The sequence below is a fragment of the Strigops habroptila genome, chromosome 1 (assembly GCF_004027225.2).
Source record: "Strigops habroptila isolate Jane chromosome 1, bStrHab1.2.pri, whole genome shotgun sequence".
Classification (NCBI taxonomy): Eukaryota; Metazoa; Chordata; class Aves; order Psittaciformes; family Psittacidae; genus Strigops; species Strigops habroptila.
Window position 1 is genome coordinate 11,563,058 of NC_044277.2, and position 13,636 is coordinate 11,576,693.

Consider the following 13,636-nt stretch of genomic DNA (forward strand, 5'->3'; position numbering starts at 1 on the left):
TGCCTTCTCTTGTTACTTTATTCAGGTTTATTCTGTATTAATTTGAGTAGCATGCAGTCACTGCCATGTCAACTGCCTACAGAAGATACACTGCTTCAATGCTCACGTGGGATCATGCTTTTACATGGGCCTCTCCCGGGGTCTCGTAACATAGTGCCACCACAGCGGGGGCAGATGCCCCTCCTTACGAGCTGGAGGCAGAGCTTCAGTTCTTGGACCATCAGGTGGAGTTTCTTCTTCTAACTGCTTAAGCTGGGAGAGAAGACAGAAAAGTGCTTTAGGATACAAATGTGCATTTCCATGATGTGGGCTCCGTGCCCAGGCAGCAAGAACTGGCTCCCGTTTCAGAAGAGAAGAACCAGCACTAACACCTTCAGGTGTCATGTTTCCCTTAATCCCTTAATCCCTTAATCCTAGGTGTCATTCCCTTAATCATTAATCACTGCAGGCTCATATTAACTAATTAGGAAGGAATTTTTTAGCTTAAAAAGTGATTTACTAGAGAAATTTTACTTGAAAGCCCATTACTTTCATGTAATGCCTGCCTACCATTGCTATGCTACATTAAATAGACTAAATTCTCCTGCTGCTTTGAAAGCTGCCGGGTAATGACAAGTCCTGAATAACCTCCCCTGCAGTCCATAGGAGACCTCCATTCCTGTATGCCACCAACAGCCCTGCACATGTTTTCAACAGATGTTTCTTGAAGCAGTGCAAGTGCTGGCTGCCACTATGTTAATTCTCTCACACTACACACAATCCAACTGTTTCTCTACAGCTGAATTCCAAGAACTATTCCAAGAACATAATTTTTCTTCAACTGAATCTCAGTTGAGGGTGGCCAGAAATCAGCCTCCATTCCCAGCTGACGACCACCATGGTAAGTCACTGTCAAAGGGCAACCTGAAAGTGTCCGAGTTTCACAGCAGTAGAAGAGGAATTCTCTGGTCATTAATCCCCTCTCATCCCAGTTTGGAATTTCTTTTAGGAAAACTGCTGCAACAGCCCTGCACTAACTTAACCACAGTGGCAGCTTTAGCTTTTAACTTCAAATTCCCTTCACAGCCTTTAAGAAGCTGTAACTCTGAGATATCTGTGTAGCATTTTAGGTTGAGTCTGTGTTTCCCACTGACAGGGGTTCTAATGAAGCAGAGTCTAAGTGAGACCACAGCAGGCACTGGATAACTTTTCCAAGAAGTCACCTGCATGTCACACAAAATCCTTGTGTGCTGAAGAGGTTTTACTTCGCACTGAGTGAGCACTGACCTCTTTATCCCAGCTCTCCCGCTGCAGTTTCTTCCATTGCTCTCGTTTGGCAAAGTAGTCGGGATACATTGCCTTCTCAGATGGATGCCAGTAATCCAAGACCCATTCAGGAAGCTGTTAAACAACAACCTAATTTATAGATATTATTTTTATATATGAAATCATATATAGCGCACACATACAGAAGAACTAAAGGCCACCACTGAAACCAGTTTTATAACAGATAAATAACCCAGGAAATAAAGTACTACATAGAAACACCATTTAGAGCCTCCTGACCACTGCCAGTCTCAAAGCACGATATGACAGAGGTCAGTACTTACCATTTTTGTTTCACACATTATCCTAAGTAACAGGAAGACATCAGAGTGACTTGCTTAAATCACAGCATCCTTAAGACAAGTCCCAGGCCATCTCTGTTTACTCTGAAGTGCTCAAAATGATTCCATCTGGTGGAAGAGATCTTCCTTTCTCTCTTCCTTCTCCCAAAGGCAGCAGGTTGGAGAGATCCTTTTCTCCAACTACTAATTTATTTGACAGAGACAGAACCTTACAGCTCATTTCTGCTTGTCTACAACTCCTAAGAAATGAGTGGCCTTTAAGAGCTTGGTAAAGGTCTGACCTCTAAAAGGTCAGAATGTCAAGTGTGAAAGCAAAGTTTAATATTCTGCAGCAGCGTATCACTAAATGTGAACATTTTAAAGACAGAAACATTGATTAAAAACCAAAACCAAACCCCACCAAAACCCCCAATTCTTACACAAAAGAAAATTAAGCAGTTGCTCCAATACCATCATTCATGTAGTGACATTTACACGTCCAGTTTCCTGTTGTGATTCTCACCACTGAGTAATAAACCTTTGACTGAACAGAAATAGCAGAGCCGCTGCTAATAAACGAACAGAAAATCCACATGCACCAAACAACAATTAAAACCATCAAACAGCCCAAGATCTAAAAATTACATTTTGTAGCAGCTCCACAGTGGTCAGTCACTGATATACCAACAGGCCAAATCCTTGTGACAGCTATTTTGTTAAAGCACAATTTTATCATATCAAACAGAGCAAAGAAAAGAGAACATAAACCATTTATATTTCTAGATGAAGACCAACCCTAACCATTTATTGCTCAAGTGGCCTTTTTTCTGATACAGAAAATAGAACAGAATAGAGACTTTATTATGTCTACTGTTGCTAAAGCCCATGACCTTGGCATAAGTTAAGTCCTCCCCTTTCCTTTTCACTCATATGGTCTTTTTTCTGCCTCTGATCAATTTACGTCAGACCCTTCCTTTCACGTGGCTTCTTATGCACAAAGATCTGCTCAGATGTAGTCTTGTGTCAGCACATAACTCAAATCAGACAGAAAATGGGTGCATGCTTTCTCTAGGTTACTATTCACTTCTTGCAATGCACTAGAAGAGACAATGCAAAGAAAGCAAAACCCCTGTGGTTTTCTATGAAACCTGTTTCTTTCCTCCTAAATGGAACAATCCAGGGGGGAAAGCAAGCCCCTAGAAGTGCCTCGGATTCCAAAAATATGGCTCCTATTTTTAGACACACCACCTACCACACAGTGACGCACGAATACTCATCTGGCACCACAGCACGTGAGGGGGAACGGTAATGGGTACAATTACTCAAAATGCTGGAGGAACAATAAGGCTGAGTGAAGAGAAGCCCCCAACAGCCAAGCTGACATCTGACAAGGCCAGAGAGAAACCAGGGCTGTGACCAGATGGCCCCACAACGGGGAGCACACCTTCCTCCCACAGCTCAGCTCCAACTCTTTCACTGTGCCTGCCTGACCCCCTGCAGAGCGATGGCTAAAGAACGGATGACTGTAGAATCACAGACTCAACTAGGTTGGAAAAGGCTTTTAAGATCATCAAGTCCAACCTTTACCCCAGCACTGCCCCACCACTGAACAATGTCACTGAGGGCCTCATCTACACGGTTTGTGAACACCTCCAGGGATGGTGATTCCACCACTGCCCTGGGCAGCCTGTTCCAATGACTGATCACCCTCTCTGTGAAGAAGTTTCTCCTGATATCCAATCTAAACCTCCCCTGGTGCAGCTTGAGGCCGTTTCCTCTTGTCCTAGCACTTGTTACTGGGAGAAGAGACCAACTCCCACCTCACTACAACCTCCTTTCAGGTAGTTGTAGGCAGCAGTAAGGTCCCCCCTGAGCCTTCTCTTCTCCAGGCTAACCCAGTTCCCTCAGCCATTCCTTGTAAGACTTCTTCTGCAGACCCTTCACCAGCTTTATTGCCCTCCTCTGGACCCACTCCAGCACCTCAATGTCTCTCTTGCAGTGAGAGGCCCAGAAGTGAACACAGGGTTCAAGGTGCAGCCTCACCAGTGTCAAGTACGGGGCAAAGAGAAGCTAGCGATGTTCAGGCAGACCAACAAACTCCATTTGCAAGTGTGAGACAAGCAGGACAGCTTCCATCATACAAGCAGCAAGATGTTCAGCAGCAATAAACTGTGGCAGAAATGATACTGCCGAGCCAAGCTACACCCCTATGGAAGCCCACTTAAAGCACTCACTTCACATTCACAATCAGCACCATGGAAGCACAGTAACACCCCACCTCAGAGGCCACCTCACCTTGTAGCACTCGTATCTCTCATAGGAAGTGCCCCCAGGGGAGTCAGGGAAGATGTAGGGCTGCGGATGCTGGTTTGCCCAGAACTCCTCCTCGCCTGCCATCAGCAGCTCCGTGGCTTTCACCATATCCTTCACATCCTTGTTCTTATCAAAGCGGTCCCTCAGGAGCACGGCAAAGTAGCGGTACTTGTCTCTATGGACAGAGGTTAAGCAGTGATGTACACTGGAGGAAAACACCAATCACACACAAAACCAAAGCTTGGCATCATCACCCGTCACCCCTGTGCAAAGACAGGGTTTGGCTGGTGCCACCAATACAGGAAATGAACTCTCCAACCAGAGTGACAGGTTAGAAACTGACATGACCTTATTATGGTACTGGGTGCATGAGGGATTGCTCTGCCTGTCACACACAGCAAGAAGAGGCAGTTCACAGCTGATATAGCTTCATTGTATACATAGTCATTATAACTCTGCAAAATGCCTCCCAGTTCCCGTTACTCACTGCATATGGTAATTTGGGTAGATGAGGCTGTGGCACTAAATTTGGGAAGTGGTCTCTGGGGGTTGTCATGGTCATTTGGGGAAGAAATACCCCCGCTCAGTTTACCCTTTTATCAAAACCCGTTAGTTATAGACACCGGAATGCATGTTTAGTCTTGCTAATTAACTACATGTTCTTGTTTGGGTTAATTTACAATCCTGAGAGGCTCCTCTAGCTGTTTTCTTTCGCAGTTGTTTTATCAGACCTTACCAACAGGAGGAAGGCGTGCACTGATCTGACACAAGACATCTGGTCCTCTTGTTGTATGCCTTCCTTGAGAATCCCTGTATCGTTCCCCATGCCTAAATCTCTATATACAATGAAACACCAGTTTCAGTCGGTATCATAGGAGCCTCTGAAAAGCTCCTATTCCCACACAGCCCTCTTCTGTAGCGAGCCTAAAGGCTTTTTCCTCACCCCTTCAGCCACGCCTGGGGCAAGGGCACAGGACAAAGCTCCTGTCAAGCCCACCGCCGCCATTTCGGCGGGGAAGCCCTGCCCTTCCCCAGCCCTGAGAGGCCGCTCCTATGAAGGACACCCCCCCCCGCCCCATCGCGCCTCCCTTCCCGCCTCACCCACCGGTGGATGCACCAGGACTCGAGGTGCCGCAGGGATTTCTTGTACAGCCGCAGCACCTTCTGCTGGTGGGTCAGGTACGCCGCCATGCCGGCCGCCCTCAGCCTCACCTTCGGGCGCGGAGCATGGCGGGAGGGTGGTGGAACCGCCCCTTTCGGGGGTTGACGGGAACGTGGAGGACTTCTCCTCAGGCTGAGCCGCCGCCATGAGCCGCGCCAAGTTCATCGGTGAGGGGAGAGCGGGGTGGGAATAAACGGGCTGTGTCCGCGGTTTGTGTCCCTGGCCGGGCTGGTCGCCTCGCCCCGGGTCCCTCCGTGCATCGCCCGGTGTCGGGCTGAGGCGGCTGCCGCTGCCTGTGCCCGCCGCTCCGCTCCATGAGGCTCCGGTGGCCTGAGCTGCCCTTCATGCGGGGCTTGTCACCGCCTGCGGCCCTTCTCCGTGTCTCTGGGCTGCCCTTGAGGTGTTTGGGAACGGTTCTGCCATCGCAGGGCATGGAGGGGCTGCTGTGTGGGTGCTCTGTTATCCCTGAACTCGGGTTTCTGGGTGCCCCTAACCCCCTTTTCGCATTGGCGCGTTAGTCGTGGTTGTTTCTAGTTGTACGGAATTAAGTGAATATGTTAATGTTCTTAAGAAATTAGGCAGGAAATAGGTAAATAGCTTCAGAAGGTCGGTTCAGGTTGAAGCTTTACATGTGACTGAGCAGCCTAATACTGGAACATTTCCCTTCCCAATAGAAACCCCACTAGAAAGGTGGCTTTGGCAGCTGCAGAGGTGGTTGTTCCTCATGTCTGAGCTTCAGCCCTGGTCTGGGAGGCTGCAGCCCACGGAAAGCCTTGGAAGCCAGGGGAGAAGGGGCTGGAGCAGCTCAGGCCGGTGACTGCATTGCAGGTCCCTGGTGCTGCCCGCGGTGGGTGTCCTGGGCGGAAGAGGGGGGAACAGGCAGGTTATATGAGGCAGTCTGCTGCTGCTCCCGCCGGGGTGAAGGTTGGATGAATGCAAGATGCTGCGGTTTTCCTTCCCTTAGGAAGTCACTTAACTTTATATGACCTGTGATAGTTGGGGGTTGTTAAGATACACTTTCCATTGTCTTCTCTAGTTGGCTGGTGCTCAGAATGAAATCATACAACACCAGGTTGGAAGGGACCTCAAGGATCATCTGATGATCTTAAAGGTCTTTTCCAACCTAGTTGATTCTGTGATGTCGATGAATCTTCCTAGGCAAAGTGTGACCTAGACTACAGAGCCTTGGGCGACATGATTTAGTGCGAGGTGTCCCTGCCTGTGGCAGAGGGGTTGGAACTATATGATCTTAAGGTCCTTTCCAACCCTTACTATTCTATGATTCTGTGTCCCAGCACCCTGTCCAGCCAAACCTTAAGTGCCCAGTGTTGGGGAAGCCACCACTTCCCTGTGGGGATTATTCTAGTGGCTGATTGTTCTTGTGAAAATTTTCCTCTAGTGTCAAACTTGTCTAAGTGTAGAGTGACCATAACATCAAATTTCTATCCATGCTTTTTTCATAGATATTGGTATTAATCTGACAGATCCTATGTTCAGAGGAATCTACAGGGGAACACAAAAACATCAAGGTAAATGCTTCTTTGTACCTGCTGAAACAGCTACAGGATCCCTCTCATTAAAATAGAACATTTTAGATGTCAGAATGGGAGGTTAGAGGGTTGGGGTTTTTTTTCCTCAAAAACTGGATGCTTGTTTACTTAGGCTTGAAGAAGAAACCATGACAAAATAAGTTAGATGATCTGAGCAAAATTCATTCTCTTAGTTGCTGTTAAGCTGTCATAGAGGTAATGAGGATTCTGATCTCATATTCTGATGCAATATTAGGATTGCATGGAAAAAAGAGAGAACTGTGAACAATAAACTAGCAAAGCATTGCATTGCTGAATCATAGTTATAACATCCTTTTATTGTGCTCATGGCTTTTAGATATAGATGTAAAAACAGAGAGTCTCCTAAAGTATGTGGAAAAACCTCCACTGACATCTTGGATTTAAATTGGAGCTTCGGTTATGGCATTTGTTATTGTCTTCTCAAGGTCAATCAAGTGTGGTTTATAGATTCTTCATGATCAGCATTTTGACTGCATGAAAGTGATTTTTAGTTGAAAAGTAGTTGAACTGTGCTGTAAAACCTTAAGGTCAATTGATGACATTTTGGTGAACTTTCACAGATGACTTTTTGGATGTGGTGGAGCGAGCAGTCAAAGTTGGCATGGAAAAGGTGATTTCTTATAATAAACTTCTTTAATATTTTGAACTGCTTTATAGTACTTTGGGGTTTTAATGCTCCCCTATTCAACCAAATGTTTCTAGACCATGCAGTAACTTTCTTCGATAGCATAAAGCAAGAATGTTCTGTGCAGAGCGTTGTCTTTCATTTGCACACATCATTAGATACTGATTATTTGAGCTCAGTGGTATCGTATATGGCATGTATGTAGAATTCCTTTTGTACAGCTTCAACAGAGGTGTTCTCCTCTGAACTACTGCAACAACTAATACGTAATTTTCTGTGCTAGTTGTATTATAGCAACCACTCCTTTCTTCTTGTATCCTGTGTGAGTGACTCTCTTACTCAGCAGTTACTCCTATAGATCAAAGCTGAAAAACTCTTCTGATTGAGATCCTTCAGATGTTTCTATATGTAAAGGAAATGGGTAACTGCAGAAGAGCTGAGAGTGCCCATAAATTCTTAACAGTTGAGACATGTGAATGTCTGCTAGTAAATACTGGCTTAGGTGTGTTAAACCAGCAGCATTATGAGCAGGTTGGTTACTCTTAGCTGGAAATTAGTGCTTTCAGCAGTGCACCACACTCCTTCAGTCACAGTAGTCCAGCCTGTATCTCTCTCTGAACTGAATGAATTGGCAAGAAAAAAGTATGAATTACAGCAGAATACAACATATAATGTCCCAAAGTCTTCTCCTGCACTAACAAGGCTGGTGAGTTAGAAATAAATAAACCCTCCTGTAGAAGAGGAACAGGGGTCTCAGAAGATGCTGAAAGACTCATGTGTAAAGAGTAGGAAATAAACAGGAAGACAAAAAAAGAAGTTTCCACACTGGAGCAGAGACAAAACCAGCCACTTTTACTGCGTTTGTATGTGCTAAGTACTGTTTAATCTCAATACCACCACCACAGATAGATCAGCTGCATAATTTCAAGGTGTGCAGTAGATTCAGAGATGGAATTCTGGGCTTCCCTGTCCTTAGCTGGTTTCAGTCTTGCTACTGGCCTGTATGGTGTGAGAAGCCTATTTCATCCCACATTGTTTCTACTTGCCTAGAAACTTAATCTGTTCATTTGAAAATACTTCTATTCTTCCATGTAGCTGCTGATTTATGTTAATACTTTGTGAATTTTTGACCTGTGCTGTATGTACACTGAGCCAGTTTCAGCTTAACTTATTTTACTGGTGATACTGTCGACATGTGTCTGTCAGTAGTGGAACATGCAGAAGTGTCTGACCTGTCTGGTGTATAGTATGTGTAGGGATAAGAGTTGTCCAGAAGCGGTGTAGTCACGATTTGTTAGGACCTAGGGTGCAAGATTCTGCAAATGGTGGTTCAAAAACCACTGTAAGCAACAATTCTGGTGTTAAAACCTTTGATCTTAAGGTCAAAATAAAAGATCAGAGCCAGAAACTCTTCAATTTGTAATCCTGACTCTGACACAGGCCCCTTTATTGGTTTATCTACTTACTCATGTCTTCTTGTGGGAGTTTGGGAGTTTTTAGTTTCTCCACCTGTAAGACAGAGGGAATGTTTCGGAATATCATTTCTTGAATGCAAATAAAGTTTATTGAGTTGTTGTCTACTGAAGGTATTGCTGCAAATAAAAGTATTTTACTCATTTAGTGGTTTAAATACTTAGTGTAGAAGATACTTGATCTGAGGTTTTGCTAGGTAGTGTATTTACTAGCTCCTGAGGACCACTGGGGTTTGTTACTGATTTATGCAATTGTTATATATACATTAGTAATTGTCTTCTGATGTTCTCTGTCTAGATTCTTGCTTACATCTGAGTGTTTTCTTAAGCAGTCTGTTTGATGTTCACAGAAGAACATGCTCACTGACAGTACTTTCCTTCTTCCAAGTTTTTGATTACAGGTGGGAGTCTACAAGACAGTAAAGATGCATTGCAGCTGGCACAGACAAATGGTATTTTCACTTTAAACTTGCATTGTCAGTCAAAACCAGAACCTTCTCCACTCAGAATTAAGAGTTCAAAAGGACCTACCCCTGGAGGTGTTTACAGAATCTCAGAGTAAAATGAGAAACTCTATTTCAGAATGGGCTGAATGCCTTGTGTGGGAGTGTCTGTATGTTCTTTAGATCCCTGGCTGTTGGAAGGAATCCTTCTTTCCTGCAATTTCTATTTCTAGGTAAAAATAGAAATTGCAGGATATTTCTGGAATAAAAAATTTTGTTCCAAGGCACTCTTCTAGAAATAAGCTGTGTGGAATGTATGGTTTTGGTGGGGTTTGGTTTGGTTTTTACTTGCCAATCTGCCATGACCAGCTTGAACAAGAGAGGTGTCTTCATGCTTCTCCTACCTCTCCTTTTCTCACTGTGGAAAGGAATGTATCTCACCTTTTTTCCTTAGGCAAATATCATTCCACTAATTACTTAAAATATGTATTTGAACTAAAACACATGTTAAAGTGCTATTTATGAACAGAACCATAGAATAATTTTGCTTGGAATGAACCTGAGGAGGTAATTTGGTCCTATCCGGTCTACTTCCCCACTTCCATCAAAGCAAGACTAGCTTTAGTATTAGATCAAGTTGCTGGGGCCTTACCCAGTCTTTTCCTCCTCCTGTGCTTTTACATTTCTCCATAAAGGTACTTAGCAGAAATGTTCCTTTTGGCACTAAGAAATTGAGATTAGATACTTTAGTAAATCAGGCTGGATGTTTGTGGAATTCTCTAACAGTAATGTAGGGCACATGAGGGAAATGGCATACTGGCTGCAAATCTTCCAGCTGAGGATAACCTGAAGCATTTGGAATGAGATATATTTCTATATCTCAAGAGGTCTCTTCCAGCCTCAACAATTGTATGATTTATTGAGGACTGCTCCACCAGAATAATTCAGCTTTGAGTTGCAGTTTTGGGAGTCTGGTAAATAATGTGTACTGAAAAGACAGAGCCCCACTAGAGATACTGTCTTAATATTTCTAAAGCAGAAAATACCTGTCTAATAAAATCACCACCAAGGTAAAGATGCTCAAAGGGAGTTTTCTTTTAAAAAGATGAGCAATAAAAAAAATCCAGACACAGACACTGTCTGTACCTTATATATTTATTTCTTCTTCCTTAAAACCTTCTCATACTCTCTTGCTGTAGATGTGTTTTACAGTACAGTTGGCTGTCATCCGACCCGCTGTGGAGAATTTGAGCAGAGCGGCCCTGAACAGTACTTATCTGAATTAAAAGATCTGATTGAAGAAAACAAGACAAAGGTGATAGCGGTTGGAGAATGTGGCTTGGGTAAGTGTTAGCTCAGTAATTAAAGCATTTCTTTTTCTAGACGTTTATTAAAACAATCCTAAAACACTGACCGGGGTTTTTTTTTGTTCTTTCTATTTGTAGATTTCGATAGATTAGAATTTTGCCCAAAGGACATCCAACTCAAGTAAGAAACTTTTGATGACTATAAATTGACTTGTCTTAATTTGCAGGAGTATTTTCTCTCTTGTGTTGTACCATGTAACATTTAGTCAGGTGCACACCTGCAATTGGCAGGGTTGGTGATGGGTTTTTATGGCAGAACTGGGACTTTGAAAGAAAGATGCCCACATTCAAATAGTGCTATGTGCTAAATGTTGCTGCCTGCCTGGTGTTAACTGAGCATGTCTTTGTCGGTTACATTAATCAGAATTTATGGATTTCTGGGTGTGACAGAGGTGAATTCTTGCTAATAATCAAGAATTCTTAGAAATTCATGGGGAAAATTTCCCTGTTTGACCCATGGTGGTTCCTTCCAACCTCAACCATTCTGTGTTTCTGTGAAAATAACATAAGTGTAGTGTGTGAGAGAAGAATTAGGTTGTTGAGTGAAAGCCATGGGGAAGGGAACAGCACTGTCAAAAGGAGAAGTCAGCAGTGGAGAAAATGAGCTAAGGGAGGTGTTAGCTGGAAGCATATCGTTGAGACTTGATGATAAAGGTGATTTGGGGAGCTGGAGAGATCTGTGTTTTGAGGTAATAGCTGCAGTGTAGATACTGAATGAAAAGAAGCAAGCACAGCATTGCGTTCTTGTAGTGAGCACCTCTGTCTACAAAAGGAACTGACTGAAAGATACAAGTGATAAATCCAAATAAGATGTGATTAATGAGTTGCAGTTGCATATTGCTGCTCTGAGTGAGTCAGTCACTGGGGGGCAGTGGTTGGTTGTATCAGTTTTCTCTAATTGCCACATGGTAGCAGGAGGTGGAGTTCATTTCTTCATAATGCTACAGTCGTGCAGTAAAACATGCAGCAAAGTGGCCAGAAGTTCTTTTCCTGGCAGAAATCAGTGTACACACAGTTCAGCAAAGCACATGTTGGAGCATAACCTGTTTCTTTTCTGTGGCAAACTGAAGCTCTGGTGGAATATTGTATTTACTGCCTTGATGTTGTGGAAAGAAAAAATAAGATCTGATTTTCCTTATCCAATGGACTGCAGCTGAAGACCTGTAGGGAAAAACTTCTCATCAGGTGCACTGGAATTGGGTTGTGAGGAAAGAGGTGAGAGGGTAGAATAGAAATCACTTGTAAAGGGGTGAGTGAGTCCTTTCTCATTAAGGTTGATAATGACAGAAAGTCTTTATCTGAGCTATTTCAAGTAAATCATATGAAATCGATGAATCTAGTTTCTAAAAGATCTCTTGAGAGCCCTTGCTGGACATTGCAGCTGGAAGGAAGTGATTGACTGAAAAAAACCCCTCAGAAAGCAAGAAATGTGAAAGAGTGAAGAAATATAAGGCCAAATGCCTGCAAATACTTGTTTGTAAATGCCCTCTTTCCTCAGTGGACAGCTTGCCCTGCTCTTCACTCTCCGTGTGTGTGTGAAACATGGTCAGGGTTTGGGGTTGGTTTTATTTCTGCTAGTTGAATGCTGTGCAGTTGGAGGCACTTTGGCTTTCATGACTCATGGTGAGTTCTTCAAATTGAGATTCAATGTAGGCTTGATAAATCAGCTAAACAAAGGGAGGTCAAGTGTGCAGTGCATGGAGGCAGTTCACTGTTTTCCGGGTGAAAATATTCAGCTGGAAAACTATGTTTTCCATAGTTCAGGTGTAGCAGTCACTGGGATAGGCAGCGCGCAGCTGCAGTTACCCCCTAGGAGAGAGGTAGGGCAGTTTCCCTGTGAGTGGTACCTGGGCATGGCCTCTGCTCTGTTAATGGTTAATCATTATTTTCTAGCTATTCTGTATTTTCTTCTGATAATTTTCACCTGTGAAGATTTTTCTTATCCTTTTTCTTGGATTTAAAATCTAATAAAGATGAGAAGCAAATAAAGATGAAATTCCTTTCTTGAAGCAGCCCGGAGAACTTTTCTTTCTCAGAATTTTTCTCCATTCTCATAACTTCAAGTCACTTTTCCAATGGTGATTTGAATGGTAGGTAGAGGAAGGTGCTGCCTTCATCTTATGGTGAAGGTCACATTATAAAGGGACTGGTAAATGTAGAGAAGTTTCACATCTGCTGTACTCCCGGGGTGGGTTTGTGGGATGTAGCAGCACAGAAATGGGAGTTTGCTTAACCAAACTGGAGGGCTGAACACCACCGCATGCACTGCTCTTCATCCATGAATCCAGAATGGTTTGTCTGGAGACGTGCCTCTGCAAGGCCAGTTTGCTTCAGCTCCTTCAGTGCCTTGATCCCGAATCTGAAAATACCACAGCATTTGAACTTGGTGGTCAGAACTAAACCTGCAAACAGCCATACAGAAATGTTTCAAACTTCCTTATCAAGAAGCACCACAGAACCAGCAGAGAGTGAATGACATTCTGCTCACCCAAAAAGAAAAGTTGTTCCTTAAGCACTGGAACTAGTAAGGTTTAGTTTCTGTGTTTCTTTTATAGAATCATAGAATCATAGAATCGTAAGGGTTGGAAAGGACCTTAAGATCATCTAGTTCCAACCCCCCTGCCATGGGCAGGGACACCTTGCCCTAAACCACGTGGCTCAAGGCTCTGTCCAACCTGGCCTTGAACACCGCCAGGGATGGAGCATCCACAACCTCCCTGGGCAACCCATTCCAGTGCTTCACCACCCTCACTGTAAAGAACTTCTTCCTTATATCTAATCTAAACTTCCTCTGTTTAAGTTTGAACCCATTACCCCTTGTCCTACCACTACAGTCCCTAAGGAAGAGTCCCTCCCCAGCATCCTTGTAGACCCCCTTCAGATACTGGAAGGCTGCTATGAGGTCTCCACGCAGCCTTCTCTTCTCCAGGCTGAACAGCCCCAACTTTCTCAGCCTGTCTTCATACGGGAGGTGCTCCAGCCCTCTTATCATCCTCGTGGCCCTCCTCTGGACTCGCTCCAACAGCTCCATGTCCTTTTTATGTTGAGGACACCAGAACTGTACGCAGTACTCCAAGTGGGGTCTCACAAGAGCAGA

General features: G+C 44.0%; 2 protein-coding genes across 6 annotated transcripts in view; one reads left to right on the top strand and one right to left on the bottom strand.

Annotated features, from left to right (window-relative positions):
• NDUFB9 (NADH:ubiquinone oxidoreductase subunit B9) lies at positions 1-5,187 on the bottom strand. The gene is made up of 4 exons (XM_030498597.2): positions 5,005-5,187; positions 3,882-4,074; positions 1,267-1,380; positions 1-252 (listed from the first exon to the last, which is right to left on the bottom strand). Exons 1-4 carry the CDS (start codon positions 5,088-5,090, stop codon positions 121-123), a joined length of 525 nt encoding a protein of 174 aa, XP_030354457.1. The 5' UTR covers positions 5,091-5,187; the 3' UTR covers positions 1-120.
• The window catches only part of TATDN1 (TatD DNase domain containing 1), an 18,874-nt gene continuing 10,360 nt past the window's right edge, over positions 5,123-13,636 (top strand). Inside the window, exons 1-6 of one of the 5 annotated variants that reach the window (XM_030498545.1) lie at positions 5,139-5,228; positions 6,525-6,590; positions 7,193-7,242; positions 9,118-9,181; positions 10,372-10,515; positions 10,618-10,660. In XM_030498545.1, the coding sequence (XP_030354405.1) occupies positions 5,207-5,228; positions 6,525-6,590; positions 7,193-7,242; positions 9,118-9,181; positions 10,372-10,515; positions 10,618-10,660 (389 nt within the window). In that variant the 5' untranslated portion in view covers positions 5,139-5,206. Of the gene's footprint in view, positions 5,229-5,747; positions 5,773-6,524; positions 6,591-7,192; positions 7,243-9,117; positions 9,182-10,371; positions 10,516-10,617; positions 10,661-13,636 lie in introns of those variants that run through there. The other 4 variants (XM_030498554.1, XM_030498584.1, XM_030498563.1 and 1 more) reach the window with 4 other exon arrangements.

Bases quoted from the DNA above. Each gene is read 5' to 3' on its own strand.
- NDUFB9 (XM_030498597.2), bottom strand. From the start codon at position 5,090: ATGGCGGCGTACCTGACCCACCAGCAGAAGGTGCTGCGGCTGTACAAG. The intron at 1,381-3,881 runs GTGAGGTGGCCT...GTTGTTTAACAG, and splicing joins AGAGATACGAGTGCTACAAG to CTTCCTGAATGGGTCTTGGA. The intron at 253-1,266 runs GTCAGTGCTCAC...CTTCTCTCCCAG, and splicing joins GGGAGAGCTGGGATAAAGAG to CTTAAGCAGTTAGAAGAAGA.